This window comes from Scyliorhinus torazame, chromosome 4 (genome assembly GCF_047496885.1).
Source record: "Scyliorhinus torazame isolate Kashiwa2021f chromosome 4, sScyTor2.1, whole genome shotgun sequence".
Lineage (NCBI taxonomy): Eukaryota > Metazoa > Chordata > Chondrichthyes > Carcharhiniformes > Scyliorhinidae > Scyliorhinus > Scyliorhinus torazame.
This window is the reverse complement of record NC_092710.1, coordinates 189,434,043-189,450,565: the sequence shown is the minus strand read 5'-3', so window position 1 is coordinate 189,450,565 and position 16,523 is coordinate 189,434,043. Positions and strand designations below refer to the sequence as shown.

Genomic DNA, 16,523 nt, shown 5'->3' with positions numbered 1-16,523 from the left:
ATGCCCCCTAGTTCTGCTTTCACCCGCCAGTGGAAACAACCACCCCGCATCTATCCTATCTATTCACTTCAGAATTTTATATGTTTCTGTAAGATCCCCCCTCATCCTTCTAAATTCCAACGAGTACAGTCCCAGTCTACTCAACCTCTCCTCGTAATCCAACCCCTTCAGCTCTGGGATTAACCTCGTGAATCTCCTCTGCACACCCTCCAGTGCCAGTATGTCCTTTCTCAAGTAAGGAGACCAAAACTGAACACAATACTCCAGGTGTGGCCTCACTAACACCGTATACAATTGCAACATAACCTCCCTAGTCTTAAACTCCATCCCTCTAGCAATGAAGGACAAAATTCCATTTGCCACCTTAATCACCTGTAAACCAACTTTTTGCGACTCATGCACTAGCACACCCAGGTCTCTCTGCACAGCAGCATGTTTTAATATTTTATCATTTAAATAATAATCCCTTTTTTCTGTTACTCCTACCAAAAAGGATAACCTCACATTTGTCAACATTGAATTCCATCTGCCAGACCCTAGCCCATTCACTTAACCTATCCAAATCCCTCTGCAGACATCCAGTATCCTCTGCACTTTTTGCTTTCCCACTCATCTTAGTGTCGTCTGCAAACTTGGACACATTGCCCTTGGTCCCCAACTCCAAATCATCTAATTTAACAGTTAAAAGCCTGGGGTTAGTGTTTGCAGAGTATCAGTGTTTTTAGCAGCCAGAAGATGAAATTCATGAAGGATTGTGACTATCAGTCTGGGCTAACGCACAGTAGTTTGACTGGAAATTGATGTGCTTTTAATGTGCAGTCTACAGAAATAATGGGCCACATTCCTATTTCACCTGGCCGGCGGGATGCACCTTTAAGCTGGCTGGTCAATGGGGTTTCCCATTGTGGGACAGCCCCATGACATCTGGAAACCCCCGGGCTGCCGGCAAAACGGAGCATCCCGCCGGCGGAGAATGCAGCCCAATTCTTCAGCTAGGGGAGATGAGGTCATTGCTGGGTGGAGCTCAGAGAGGCAGTGAGTTTGGAGAAGCTTTGAGAGAGGAAGGAGCTGTGTTCTGATTTGCCTGGCTCTTCAGTCCACAATTTTTTCCAAGTAGGGTAGTTTGAAGGGTAATAATATTTTAAAGCGGAGCATTCTTGTCTGAAGACAAGGACAGCCTGAAACATCCTCGTTGAAGCAGCTATTTGAAGATATTCAGCCAGAGTCTGAAGGGGTTCCAACTGGAGCCAAATCTGTTTATTAATGCAAATATTACTCGTATGTCCTGCTAATTTTAAGCTGGATTAAGTCTGCCATGGTTCTTTCCTTGTTGTTTAATGGGAAATTGTATAGTTTTGTTAAGGGGTAATGGTAAGTTGTTCTTTTTGTGTGCGAAGTTTTGTTCTAGAAATACAAAGCCCTATCTTTTCATTCAATCTCTCATTGAGTGAATCATTTTTTCCACAGTCTTCAAACTGTACCCAATTTTTTTTCCAATTAAGGAGCAATTTTAGAGTGGTCAGTCCACCTACCCTGCACATCTTCGGGTTGTGGGGGTGGGATCTACACCGACACGGGGAGAGGGGGGGGGGGGAAGGAAAAGGGGGGAGGGAAAGGAAAAGGGGGGAGGGGGGGGTGGAAAGAGGGGGGGGTGGAAAGGAGGGGGGGGGGGGGGGGAGAGAGAGAGAAAAATGTGCAAACTCCACACGGACAGTGACCCGGGCTGGGATTGAGCCTGGGTCCTCAGTGGTGAGGCAGCAGTGCTAGCCACTGCACCACTGTGCTGCACTAGTCTTAAAATAAATAAAAAGCCCAGTATCCTAGCCACTTGAGGTCTGGTCTGGCATCCTAACAATAAACTTGGAAAAGCTCTAATAATATCTCTGAAATCATTTTGCAATGCTTTTTGCTTATAGAAATTTGATTTTTTTTATTGAACTCTTTATTGTTGTCGAAGCACATGGATAGGTGGCTGGTTATGTAAGTACAAGAAATGCAATGTACCTTTTACATGGCATGTTTCACCCATTGCGCTAATGTGAATGGAAATCTTGCTTTTGTAGCGGGCTGAGAGTATTGCAGCTGTTTTTAGATTATTTTATCCTTTAGACTAGGTAAGGGTTCCTCTTATGAATAGGATGCAATGTATATGAGTTAACATTGGTTTTCAAGTTGGTGAATGGGTTTAATTTTCATATTTTATTGTTTTAGTGGTTTGAGTCTTCTAAAATTCATGCTGCAGCACTGGTGATTGGCGAAAATTCTCAGTATCCAAGTCATTGGAACTCTGATCGCTCATTAGACCAGTGGTTGAAAGAACAAGGAATTCCTGCATTGGAGGGTAAGGACCTTAAACTGTTTTTTTTCTTCATATCTGAATTGCTTAATTTAAAAATAATCTTGGTCATTTCTTCTGACTTTGGACAAGGGGCAGCTAAACAAATTAGAGCACCATTTGCAACTCCTCCGATACTGAAGCAGTTTGTATCCAGGTACAATAAGACCTGGACAGAATTCTGGATTGGGCTGAGTGGCAAATAACATTTTCACCATGCAAGTGCCAGGCATTGACAGCTTCCTGCAAGAGAAAATCTAACCATTTCAACATTACATTCCGAGGCATTACAGTTGCTGAATCTCCTGCGATTAGCATTCTGGGTTACCATTGGTCAGAAACTGAAATGGGCTAACCCTATAAATATTGTGGCTACAAGAGCAGATCAGAGGCTAGGAATTCTGTGACGATCAACTCCCCTCCAGGCGGACTTCCGGTTGCGGCTATGCAGAGCTAAGTCGCACGTTCGGCAGCTCCCGCTTGGAACAGACTTTTGGGCTCTTTTCAGGGCCCCCAATGGAATTTGTTCGACATTTCCCAGTGTGGGCAGAAAACTGCAACATTCCCCTGAGAGTGTATGGCTTGGACCAGGAGCGGGGCGACTAAAAGAGTGGTGGTGAACCCAAAGAAAGTGCGAGGGAAGAAGAGCAAGATGGCAGCGGGCGGGGACCAGGCAGCGTGGATGCAGTGGGCGCAGGAGCAGCAGGAGGTTATCCAGCGCTGCTTCAGGGAGCTCAGAGCGGACCTGTTGGAGCCGATGAAGGCTTCTATTGATAAGCTGCTGGAGACCCAGACGACCCAGGGGGTGGCGATCCGCGAGGTCCGACAAACGATCTCAGATAACGAGGACGAGATCTTGGGCCTAGCGGTAAAGGTGGAGGCGCGCGAGGCGCTCCACAAGTAATGGCAGGAACGGTTCGAGGAGATGGAGAATCGGTCGAGGCGGAAGTATCTGCGGATCCTGGGCCTCCAGGAGGGGCTGGAAGGGTCGGATGTGGGGGCCTATGTGGTCACCATGTTAAACTCGCTGATGGGAGCGGGGTCCTTCCAGGGGCCCATAGAGTGCTGGCGAGGAGGCCCAAGGCTAACGAGCCGCCGCAGGCGGTGTTGGTGCTGTTTCAACGGTTCGCTGATCGGGAGTGCGTACTCGGGTGGGCCAAGAAAGAGAGGAGCAGCAGGTGGGAGAATGCGGAGGTTCGAGTATATCGACTGGAGCGCGGAGGTGGCGAGAAGCGGGCCGGGTACAACCGGGCGAAGGCGGAGCTGCACAGGAATGGAGTGAAGTTTGGCATGCTGCAGCCGGCGTGTCTATGGGTCACCTACAAGGACCGGCACCATTATTTTGAGTCCCCGGAGGAGGCCTGGGCCTTTGTTCAGCCGAGAAGCTGGACACAAACTGAGAGTTGGGATGGGGGGTCGGGCGTGGGGATGGTCGGGGATTGTTGTTGTTGTGTTACATTTTGAGGGGGGGTTCTTTGTTCTTGTTCAGTTTTGGTTCGGTATGGGTGGTTAGGGTGGGTTGGGCATTGTTTTGTTTGGACCTGTCGGGTGGGCTCTTGGAGGGGGGCAAGTAAACGGAGTAGGGGGTGGATGGCCGGTAGGGGGGGGGAAGGGTGAGGCCCGAGTCGGGGGTGAGGGGACTGGGCTTGTAAAAGGAGCTGCGACAGAGGAGGCGGGACCGGGCAGGTGGAAAGCACGGGCTTTTTCCTGTGCTGGAGGGGGCAGGGCTGGGGCAGGGAAGCACGGGGTTTTTCCTGTGCTGGAGGGGGCGGGGCTGGGGCAGGGAAGCATGGGGTTTTTTCCCCCCACTTGGGATGGAAGGGGGAGGCGGAGAGCCTGCTGGTGGGGGAATGGAAGGGGGAGGCTGAGAGCCTGCTGGTGGGTAATGGAGGGGGAGGGGAAGTCCCACAATGGGAGGAGTCGAAGGAGAGGTGGGAGCAGCCGGGGTCAGCAGGAGTCAGCTGACTTGCGGGAGTGCAATGGGGGGAGCAATGCAGCTAGGAGGGGCCCTAGCTGGGGGGAGGGGGGGGGCCGGGTTGCTGCTGGTATGGTCAAGGGGGAGCTGGAGCGAGTAGAGGGTGTTGGGATGGGGGTCTGCCGCCGTGAGGAATGGGCCGGGCGTGGGGCGTGTGGCTGGCCGAGGAGGGGTTATGGCCAGTCGGTGGGGGAGGGGGGCGGGTAGCCCCCTGATCCGGCTGGTAACCTGGAATGTAAGGGGGCTGACCAGGTAAGATTGAGGAAGGGGTGGGTAGGCCAGGTGTTTCATTTGAGGCTGGATGCCAAAAATCGGGGGGTGGCGATCTTGGTGGGAAAGAGGGTGTCGTTCGAGGCGTCGAGCATTGTGACAGACAATGGCGGCAGGTATCTAATGGTAAGTGGTAAGCTGCAAAGGGAAAGTGTGGTGCTGGTCAACGTGTACATCCCGAACTGGGACAATGCGAGTTTTATGCGGCGCATGTTGGGTCGAATCCCGGACTTGGAAGTGGGGGGCCTGATAATGGGGGGGGGGGGCTTTAACACGGTGTTGGATCCGGCACTGGGTCGCTCCAGGTCCAGGACGGGTAGGAGGCCGGCGGCGGCTAAACTGCTGAGGGGGTTTATGGACCAGATGGGAGGGGTGGACCCTTGGAGATTTGCAAGGCCGGGGGCTAGGGAATTTTCATTCTTCTCGCACGTTCATAAGGCTTATTCCCGAATTGACTTTTTTGTTATGAGCAGGGCGCTGATTGCGAAAGTAGAGGATACCGAGTACTCGGCGATAGCCATTTCGGATCACGCCCCGCATTGGGTAGACCAAGAGCTGGGGGAGGAGAGGGACCAGCGCCCGTTGTGGCGCTTGGAGGTGGGGCTGTTGGCGGACGAGGAGGGTCCAAAGAAGCATAGAGAGATACCTGGAGGCCAACGATAACGGGGAGGTCGGAGTGGGGATGGTCTGGGAGGCGCTGAAGGCAGTGGTTAGGGGAGAGCTGATCTCCATTAGGGCCCACAAGGAGAGGAGTGAGCAGAGGGAGAGGCTGGTGGGGGAGATGGTGAGGGTAGACAGGAGGTATGCGGAGGTGCTGGAGGAGGGACTGTTGAGGGAGAGGCGTAGCCTCCAGGCCGAATTCGACCTGTTGACCACCAGGAAGGCGGAGGCGCAGTGGAGTAAGTCACAGGGGGCGATTTATGAGTATGGGGAAAAGGCAAGTCGAATGCTGGTGCATCAGCTTCGGAAGCGGGACGCAGCTCGGGAGATCGGGGGAGTTAAGGATAGGGGAGGGAGTGTGGTGCGGAGTGGGGTTGGCATCAATGGGGTCTTCAGGGACTTTTATGAGGAACTGTATCGGTCCGAGTCCCCACTGCAGGAGGGAGGGATGGGCCGCTTTCTGGACCAACTGAAGTTCCCGAAGGTGGAGGAGGGACTGGTGACGGGATTAGGGGCCCCAATTAGGTTGGAGGAGCTAGCCAAAGGGATAGGGAGCATGCAGGCGGGGAAGGCACCGAGGCCAGACGGTTTCCCGGTCGAATTTTACAAAAGATATGTGGACCTGTTGGGCCCGTTGCTGTTTACGACCTTCAATGAGGCAAGTGAGGGGGGGGCGTTGCCCCCGACGATGTCCCGGGCACTGATATCCTTGATCCTGAAGCGGGACAAGGATCCCCTGCAGGCTGATTTCATTGTTTAAATATAGATGCCAAGGTGCTGGTGAATGCCTTAGCCACGAGAATTGAGGATTGTGTGCTGCAGGTCATCCACGAAGACCAGACGGGTTTCGTGAAGGGGAGGCAGTTGAACGCGAATGTGCGGAGGCTCCTGAACGTTATTATGATGCCGGAGGGAGAGGCGGAGATGGTGGCGGCGATGGACGCCGAGAAGGCCTTCGATAGGGTAGAGTGGGGGTACCTGTGGGAGGTGCTGAAGAGGTTTGGGTTTGGGGAGAGGTTTGTCAGGTGGGTTAGGCTGTTGTACGAGGTCCCGATGGCGAGTGTGGCCGCGAACAAGAGGAGATCTGAGTACTTTCGGGTGCATCGAGGGACGAGGCAGTGGTGTCCCTTGTCCCCCCTGCTCTTCGCGCTGGCGATTGAACCCCTGACTATGGCACTGAGGGAGTCGAGGGGGCTGGTGCGGGGTGGGGAGGAGCATACTGTGTCGCTCTATGCGGACGACTTGGTGCTATATGTGGCAGACCCGGTGGGGGGAATGCCGGAGGAAATGAGGATCCTCAGGGAGTTCGGGGATTTCTCAGGGTGCGAGCTCAACATGGGGAAGAGCGAGTTGTTCGTGGTTCACCCAGGGGACCAGGAGAGGGGTATTGGCGAGCTCCCACTAAAAAGGGTGGAGAGGAGCTTCAGGTATTTGGGGTCCAGGTGGCCAGAAGCTGGAGGCCCTGCATAGATTTAATTTCACGAGGCTGGTGGAGCAAATGGAGGAAGAGTTTAAGAGGTGGGACGCGTTGCCGCTGTCCCTGGCGGGTAGGGTGCAGTCAGTCAAGATGACGGTGCTCCCAAGGTTTTTGGTCCTGTTCCAATGCGTCCCCATTCTTATCCTGAAGGCCTTCTTTAGGCGGGTGAACAGGAGCATAACGGGGTTTGTGTGGGCGCGAGGGACTCAGAGGGTGAGAAGGGTGTTCCTGGAACGAAGTACGGATGGGGTGGGGGTGCTGGCGCTGCCCAAACTCTGTGGGTACTACTGGGCCGCCAGTGCGGCGATGGTGCGCAAGTGGGTGGTGGAGGGGGAGGGGGCGGCATGGAAGAGGCTGGAGGCGGCATCTTGTGAGGCCATGACTTGAAGCTGCTGAGGCATCTGCTCAGGGCAGTGCCACCAATGGCATGAAACACCATGGTGTGACTGGCAAGGCAACTTTATTGGGCGTGAGCACACAAAATAAAAACAGCATCTCAAAAACATACAACTATGGATCTGGTACTGACAGCTGGTTAGAAAATTGGGTGACAGGATGAAGAAGTTTAGCATCAGGGCAAGTCTGCTTGGATAAGAAATAACAAAATTAAAAAACATCCCTCATGTCAGAGGATGGTCGATGGAAATTCTTACACTGCTTACAAACTTTGCAACCCAATTGAAGCAATGCTGCATACTTGTAATGCAACTACTACATGCAGTGTTGTGACCTACTTTGCATTTTTAATATGGAATAGATACATTTACACAAAATTCAAAGACTTATTGGAACAGTTCAATTAATTCTTAAGGTCAGTAGTGGCGGCACGGTAGCACAGCGGTTAGCACTGTTGCTTCACAGCACCAGGGACCCGGGTTCCATTCCCAGCTTGGGTCACTGTGCGGAGTCTGCACCTTCCCCCTGTGTCGGTCTGGGTTTCCTCTGGGTGCTACGGTTTCCTCCCACAAAAGTCCCGAAAGATGTGCTTGTTCGGTGAATTCTCCCTCTGTGTACTCGAACAAGCGCCGTAGTGTGGCGACATGGGGATTTTCACAGTAACTTATTGCAGTGTTGATGCAAGCGTACTTCTGACATTAATGAAGATTATTGATTATTGACATGATCAGTAAGGAAGTTGGAGCCAAGGAGTTTGTTGTATGTTAATTCATTCACTTGGCTGTATGGTTAAATCTAATGAAGTGGGTGATATGAGAGACTATTTTATTTTGAGAGCAGTTGCTGACGTGGCTTGGATAGGGTTTTTTGGTTTGTTTACACAGTCTGTAGTCCTGTTCCCAATCATAGTCTTCATGGGTGTGTTACTGTCAGCTGTCGGGTGTAAATCAGCTGTCGTTACAGCTCAGATTACCGACACAAGCTAACTCATTGTTTAAGAATCAGAACAAAACTGGACACCTTTATAACATTAGTGAAAATTTGCATTGATGCAGTGCGCCTCAAATGATCTACTTTTGTTTCTCACCATTTAGATAAAAGTTTGTAATTATCACTGAAGATGTCGAATTTCACTTTCCGCAGTCAACTTGAGGAAAACAAAGATATGCCAATTTGGTGATGAGTTAGATCAGCTGGAAATGATTTTCTAGTTCAGTCAGAGATGATAAGGCACACAACAATTTATTTGTTTAATGCTGCTATACTGTCTGTTATTGAGTTAAATTGTCAACGTGCCTAATCTCCATTCCTCCGTGGAGATCGTTTGGACTCTTTGTCTCCTGACCCTTCAAATAGGTTGCTCAATTTTTAAAAAAATCCAGAGAGGGCTTGTGGCAGTTAAATTGTTTTACATTGTCTACAGGACCAGTAACTTGTTTGAAGTAGACAAAGTTTGAAACCCAAGTTACCCACTAGGAGAATAAAGCCACAAGATTCCACGGTTTAAAATAAACGTTACAAATTCAGAAAAATAAAACAATTTACAGTACCTACCTTTTTAACGCTCAGGATTAATATAGTACATGCTCACTAACAGACAAACTGTGGTGCAACACCACATTGCAAATTAAATGGCAGAGTGGGGTTGTTTAGCACAGGGCTAAATTGCTGGCTTTGAAAGCAGACCAAGGCAGGCCAGCAGCACGGTTCAATTCCCGTAACAGCCTCCCCGAACAGGCGCCGGAATGTGGCGACTAGGGGCTTTTCACAGTAACTTCATTTGAAGCCTACTTATGACAATAAGCGATTTTCATTTCATTTTCATTTGACCAAGACAAATCCCACCAATTTCCCAACCAGTGACCACCAAGTCTCACAATCTCATTAAAATTCTGCCTCCCTCAGGAGGGATTTCAACTCTTGACTTTTGAAGGTTGAGCCTCTGATTTCCCTCCAAAGCTTCTTCAGCTCTGACTGCTCACCTCTCAATTGTTCAATCTCTGCTGCTGTTGCGCTCCACATGATTCACAGCTGCACTCCTGTCTCTAATTACCAGCACACTTCCAGCTCTTCAGCAGACCACTAGCTTCACTAAACTGGCACTGCTCCTTGGTTTCCCTGAACCCCAGACTGCCTGGTGCACTGAGCTATAAATGGCTCCTGTGTGCCCTAACTGCCTCCAGCACAGAACCAAAGACATTTGCCCACCATCTCAGCTTCCCAGGACCTTTCCTGAGTCCTAACTGCACTTAACATCTCTGAGGGCTTCTCTGCGAGCTGTAAACCACACCAGGTCCAAACTGAGACCCTCAGCAGTTCTGAATATCTGTCGAGCCTTTCTGAGCCCTAACCGCTTGGAGCCTGTAACAGCAGCATAGCTTTCATTATGGAGCCTTTTCCCCTCTCCCAGCAAACGCACAGATGAATTGAAACCAGAGAACCATAGAATTTCTACAGTGCAGAAGGAGGCCATTCGGCCCATCAAGTCTGCACTGACCCTCTGAAAGAGCACCCTGCCTAGGCCCACTCCCCCACCCTAACGCTGTAACCCCTTCTAACCTGCACATCTTTAGACACTAAGGACAATTTAACATGGCCAATCCACCCATCTGCACATCATTGGACTGTGGGAGGAAACTGGAGTATTGGAGGATACCCGTGCAAACACGGGGAGAAAGTGCAGACTCCGCGCAGACAGTTACCCGAGGCCGGAATCGAACCCAGGTCCCTGGTGTTGTGGGGCAACAGTGCTAACCACTGTGCCACCGAACCTATTAGGCTCCAACCACTTCCATGATGCCTTTCAGTGCTCATTGAATGCTCTGTAATTCTGTAGCTCTGTAATTCCCAATCAAGACATCTCTCTGGACGGTGCTTCTTTGCAAGCAGTGTAAATGTCACATCTTCAGTTATTTTATGGCACCTTCTATTATGACTGTCTAAAGAAACATGGGTATCCTGCTGAATCTGATATTTCCAGAGACATTTTGGCAGTCTTTAAGCCCAGCATTTTACTCACCGTGCCCATGATAACTTTAATTTTCCTAGAACTAAACCTCTCTCTAAAATATTAATATGAACCATTAACTAGATATGTGCAAAAGACAAGTTGTTCTGTTCTCCCCTGTTCTTAAATACAGATCTGTGTTTACAGTTGGGCAACAGCAATTAAGTTGTGAATTTTATGCTGTTCACAAACTGACAGTTAAAGAATAATTGCAATCTGAACCTACGTTTTGTTTCATTGAAGGTCTTCCCACACTATATTTGCATTAGTACAGTGAAATTTTGATCAACTGGTTGTTACCTGTATTCATTTTTGTTTGTGGAGTAGTTTTAAATGTAATATTCAATTGGGTCTTACTAAAATAGGGCTTTGATAACATCAATGCTTCAAGACAAATTACAAATGCCTTACAAGCAACACAAAGCCTCCTTGAGATGTTTTATGAAATAACAATATTATTTTCTTGAACTGATTAGGAATAGACACCAGAAGTCTAACAAAGAAGATTCGGGAAAATGGCACACTCTTGGGAAAGTTGGTGATAGATGGGACAGATGAGAACAATCTTCCTTATGATGACCCAAACAAAAGACATTTGGTGAAAGAAGTTTGTATTAAGGTAAAAAATCTGAGTGCAGAAAAATCAGGAATTTTGCTCTTTTTCTTCACCGTTCCAGGGCTCCAGTCCTTCCTGTTCCTGCTAAATAGGCGGTTCATCCAATTTAATTTTGACTCCTGAACCGAGAGAATTTGCAGCAATATTTGTCTTTAACATGAAATAATATACGAAGGTGTTTCACAGAATAATCCAAAGAAGAATGTTCTCATTAAGCTTTGTTTAATTTTATTATCAATTTAGCACACTGGGCTAAATCGCTGGCTTTTAAAGCAGACCAAGGCAGGCCAGCAGCACGGTTCAATTCCCGTAACAGCCTCCCCGAACAGGCGCCGGAATGTGGCGACTAGGGGCTTTTCACAGTAACTTCATTTGAAGTCTACTTGTGACAAGCGATTTTCATTTCTTAAAATGAATGTAATGGCTCTCAGCTTCCACTCTAAAATTACCTTGCTGTTCCTGGAATGCTTAATCTGCTGCCACCTATCTTGAGCACAGTGGGCTGGATTCTCCATTCCTGGGTCTAAGTGCTGATGCCAACGGAGGATCCGTGGTGTTTCATGACGGAACAATCAGCGCGGAACCTGCACCGATTCCACTACCAGTGAGGGGCGATCACTGGCACCGCGTGAGACACCTGCGGAAAATGGTTGGAAAATCGCCGGGTCCATGCTGCACATGCACAGGGCTGATGAGCTGCAGCTACGCCTACACCTACGCCCCCTACACACGCACTGGAAAAATAGCGCTGGACTGCATACCCGAACCAACAGTGCCCATCCCCGCCGGCCTTGGCAGAAGCCCCACAGCCAGCAACTTGGACCACAGCTGAGTGGAGGTGCTAGACACTGTCCGCACGCCCTTTCTCTACGCAGCCGCCACACCAGGCTCACGACCGCTGAGACCACACGTGGCCCACGCCGTTGGAACTTGGCCCATCAGAGGTGGGGCATCGTGGGTGGGCCCGCTAATAAAATTCCAATGGGGTTGCGACTACGCGTGTACCGATGGTGCCAATTTGGAGGGACGCGAGCCGTGTACCGTTCCCTATTCCGGCGTCCGGCAATGGAGAATCCTGCCCGTTGCTTTTCCAGCATTAGTATCTCTTTTGGTCCCTGCGACATCATCACAGGGGTCTATCTGAGCTAGCCTGCCTTTTAACGACATGCTGCTTCTCCATGATGTCATTCACAGGCTTGAGAATCAGCTTCAATATGTCTCATCGTGATGCTCAGATCGACCTCTTTCTCGGCTCCTGACCCCCATGGCCACTTCCAAGTCATCAGACTGCTTGGCCGAATTAAAGTGGTGAATCTGCTATCAAACATCACTTCCTTGCCACTGAGCTAGTTCCAGGTTACTTGGTTGGCCTGAAAGAAGCCAGGTCAAACCTTGGCATCCTGTTCAGCCCGCACCTTCCTGTCATCGAGGTTGTTTACTTCCACCAATGCAGTGTTGCCCTTTGTGATTCCTGTTGTACTTTCAATGGTCTGGAAACCCAAAGCAATGCTTTTATCACCACCTAGACTTGAATGTTCCAGTGTTTTCTTTGCTGGCCTCCCTCCAATAAATTATAATTTTTAAAAGTCTGTGCTTCTCTTGTCCTATCCCACACGATATCTCATTTGCTTGTTTCCCTGACCTTCACCGGTTTCCCATTCTGAAATTTAAAGTCCTCATATTTTTCTTCCAAACCTCGGACCTTTCCGAGCCAGCTCTGTAATCTTTTGTTCTCTGATTCCTGATCTTCTATTTGTGTCTATCACTCCGCTATTGGTTTTAGAGCTTTTGCCCTCTGAAACTTTCTTCACCTCTCTCTCTATTAAAACTTTCAATTTTTCTGGCTTTCAGGTAAACTTTTCCTGCATTCCATAATCTGTCTAGTTCTGTTTTGACGTCCATTCCACTCCCATCTGTTAAATGCTGTGGGTTAATGTTGAATTCAGGTTGTTGTCGGAGAACTGGGCTTTTGCTTTGATCCTAACCACAACTTCCAGGGAATTGAAGATCACAGAATTGTTTTGGTGCAGAGGAAGGCCATTGGGGTTCATTGTGTCTGCACTGGTTCTCCAAATCAGCATTATGGTTTTGTGTCATTCTCTTGCCTTTTCCCTGTACTACTGCATATTTTTTCTCTAATGCCTTCTTGAATGCCTCGATTGAACCTGCCTCCACCACACTTCCAGGCAATGCATTACAGACCTGAACCACCCGCTGTGCGGAAAGGATTTTTCTCTCATTGCATTTGCTTCTTTTGCGGATCACTTTTAAATCTGTGCTCGCTCGTTCTTTTTTTTAAAATTTAGAGTACCCAATTCATTTTTTCCAATTAAGGGGCAATTTAGCATGGCCAATCCACCTACCCTGCACATCTTTGGGTTGTGCGCGCAAAACCCACGCAATCACGGGAGAATGTGCAAACTCCGCATGGACAGTGACCCAGAGCCGGGATCGAACCTGGGACCTCAACGCTGTGAGACAGCAATGCTAACCCACTGCACCACCGTGCTGCCCACGTTCTTGATCCTTTTACGAGTGACAGCAGTTTATCCCTGAGATTCAGGAGGTTGGTATTTATAATTATTAGAGAACCTCAATGGTACTTTGACTTGTCAGCCCTGTTCAATGCTCTTGACTCGTCATCTGAATAATATATTTGGTCGTGGAAACTTTAGCTTGAACATGGTTGTGCAGGAAGTTGCACTGTCCCATGGAGGATACGTAAAGCAAACTTTATTTTATTGAATGTTTTTATTTTAAAATTTATTAAAAAAGTTAAGTGTATGTATTATGATGAGTAGCAAGAATAACAAACCAAAAGCATGAATGGGAAAACTCTGATCTGTAATCGAAGCGATTGGCAGCTATATATCTGCGGTATCAATGATTTACAGGCAAGATAATGATTGCAGTGCCATACAGACTAGGAAGGTCAAATGTTAGCACAACTGTAAGTGTGTTGCTGTGCCATAAATTTTGTGTTATAGCATTCCTGCTATCATCGCTATTCCTATCCTGCTGCATTGCAGTTGCGAGGACAACATTTGACTTATCTGAGGGCTGTTCATGTTAATGTAGGCATACAAACAAAAGTCACCTTCAGATGATCACAATATCAGTAAGAATGAGCCCAGCATAGAAGCTGTGTCTTTATCTAAATATCCCGCATGCCCCACTCATCCCCTAATGGTTACAACCTTTTCCTGCTGTGCAGTGGTTTTATTCATATGCACCTATGAAACTAAACTTCATCCATGCGCTTCCAACTAAAGGCAGAATACCTTCAAAAGTTTCTTCTCAGTTTTGTGGCCAGCACGGTGGCACAGTGGATAGCACTGCTGCTCCACAGCGCCAGGGACGCGGGTTCGATTCCAGCCTTGGATGACTGTCTGTGTGGAGTTTGCACGTTCTCCCCATGTCTGCGTGGGTCTCCTCCGGGTGCTCCGTTTTCCTCCCACAGTCCAAAAATGTGCGGCTTTGGTGGATTGGCCATGCCTTTCATGTTCAAAAGATTAGGTGGGGTTACTGAGTGACAGGGATTGGGTGGGGGCATGGTCCTGGTCGGGTGCTCTTGCAGAGGGTCGGTGCAGACACGACGGGCCGAAAGGTCTCCTTCTGCACTACTGATCCTAAAATAAACATTCTCTTGAGCTAATGAACTTCAGTTTGTGAGTTTTGCTCCTAAACTTAAAAGGTGACCTGATGTTCTCTTTGATTCGTTATTAGGAGCCCAAAGTATATAATCCTGATGGAAATCTGAAAATTCTGGCTGTGGACTGTGGGATGAAGTACAATCAAATCAGAAGCCTCTGTAAGCGAGGAGCCTCTGTGACTGTGGTACCCTGGGATTATCCTCTTAATAGTCAAGGTGAGCAGAAATATTTTTGATGCTATTGCATGAACCAAACCACTACAGAGAAATCGAACCAGAAGGACTGCAGTAGTTCTAAAAACTTAGCTTAGTCCTCGTTGCTGACCTTGAACAGGTTTTGGAACAGGCCGACGAACTGCCCAAAGTATCCAGGAAGCCTTCCTCTGACCCTCTGGTGGCGATGGAGAACTTTCGAGAGGTCAGCGAGCCAGTCTGCAGTCTGGTGCTGCCGATCGCCAGCCGAGCAGGATTCTCCGGTGTGCGATTAGGGAACCAAAAGCAAGGGCGTTGGCCCCCTTCTCCATGTGTAATTCTGGCTGCTCCGATACCCTGGAGAGTGCCACTATTGGGCATGGCTTCACCTTCACCCCCACAACATAGAACAATACAGCGCAGTACAGGCCCTTCGGCCCACGATGTTGCACCGAAACAAAAGCCATCTAACCTACACTATGCCATTATCATCCATATGTTTATCTAATAAACTTTTAAATGCCCTCAATGTTGGCGAGTTCACTACTGTAGCAGGTAGGGCATTCCATGGCCTCACTACTCTTTGCGTAAAGAACCTACCTCTGACCTCTGTCCTATATCTAGCTTGGACATTGCTTCGGAGAAGGCTGTCCAGAACCCAGCAAGCTTGGGGCCAGCCCAAAACATGTGGGTGTGGTTGGCCGGGCCCCTCTGGCACCGCTCACATTTGTCCTCTACCTCCGGGAAGAACCTGCTCATTCGGGTCCTGGTCAGGTGCGCTCTGTGCACCACTTTGAGCTGCATTAGGCTTAGCCTTGCGCAGGAGGAGGTGGAGTTCGCCCTGCTCAGTGCTTCGCTCCAGAGCCCCAGCCTACCTATGTTCCAGTTCGTCCTCTCATTTTTGTCTGGTCCCGTCCAGTGGTGTTCGGGCTCTGTCCAGTAGCTGTCCGTATATTTTCCCACATAGCCCCCCCCCTTCCTGTTGCTTGTGCCTATTAGGTCCTCTAGTGGTGTGTTTTCTGGGGCCCCGGGGTACCCCACTGTCTCTTTGCAGAGGAAGCGTTTTATTTGGAGGTGTCTCAATTCCTTCCTTTTGCTAGTTTCCACTTCCTCGTCAGTTTGTACAGTGTCGCCAGTCTGTGCCCTACGTAGGAGTTCCCGACCGTCAGTGTGACCCGCCTCCATCTTTTGAAGGTGGTATCTAGCATGGCTGGGGGGAATCTGTGATTGCCGTAGATGGAAGCCATGCGGGACATTTTGGTTATCCCGAAGTGCTGGGTCCACGTTTCTATCTACTTTTATCCACCATTTTCACTTGTGTTCACTCCATTGGCCATTGGGATTTGGCGTAAACTGCACTGTTTTACCTGGTGTGAAAGATTGAGCAAAAATCAGGCGCAGTGTTTTACGCATGTAAATTGCACTGCAGTTGAACTCCTACATCCTTTGAGTCCATCTATCGATCTCTCTGTCTGAAATTGTTACAGTTTTACCCCCTGGCTAAAGACCCCTGAAAAAAGAGATGTAAAATAAAGTGCAACATTTAGATACAAAAAGAAATAGTCATGTTTCTAGTTTTTTAATGTCATTTTCTCAAGCCTTTTGAAAAGAAAATTTGCAAGGAATCTTCATTTATGGGGGGGGAGGGGCGGTGGGGTGTTCGGTTATTTTAATTTTTTACGCATATTTGGGATGTAGATTGGGTTTTATTTTAATTTTATTTAGAGTACCCAATTAAGGGGCAATTTAGTGTGGCCAGTCTACCTACCCTGCACATCTTTGGGTTGTTTGGTTTGATTTCAAATTTCAATTTTGGCAGATTTGCTACCAAATGTACACCCACCAACAATAATCAGTGACGAATGCAGTGTCAATCCCCATATCAATGACAACAATCCCATCTTCCACCAAACTCCCAAACAGCATCCTGCATGTTAACATAA

The 16,523-nt window shown here is 48.7% G+C and overlaps 1 protein-coding gene across 2 annotated transcripts in view; it reads left to right on the top strand.

Moving 5' to 3' along the window:
• Positions 1–16,523, top strand: part of cad (carbamoyl-phosphate synthetase 2, aspartate transcarbamylase, and dihydroorotase) — a 135,839-nt gene that overhangs the window by 23,305 nt on the left and 96,011 nt on the right. For both annotated transcript variants that reach the window (XM_072499023.1, XM_072499022.1), the window contains exons 3-5: positions 2,212–2,341; positions 10,597–10,739; positions 14,463–14,604. In XM_072499023.1, coding sequence (XP_072355124.1) covers positions 2,212–2,341; positions 10,597–10,739; positions 14,463–14,604 — 415 coding nt within the window. The remainder of the gene's footprint in view (positions 1–2,211; positions 2,342–10,596; positions 10,740–14,462; positions 14,605–16,523) is intronic.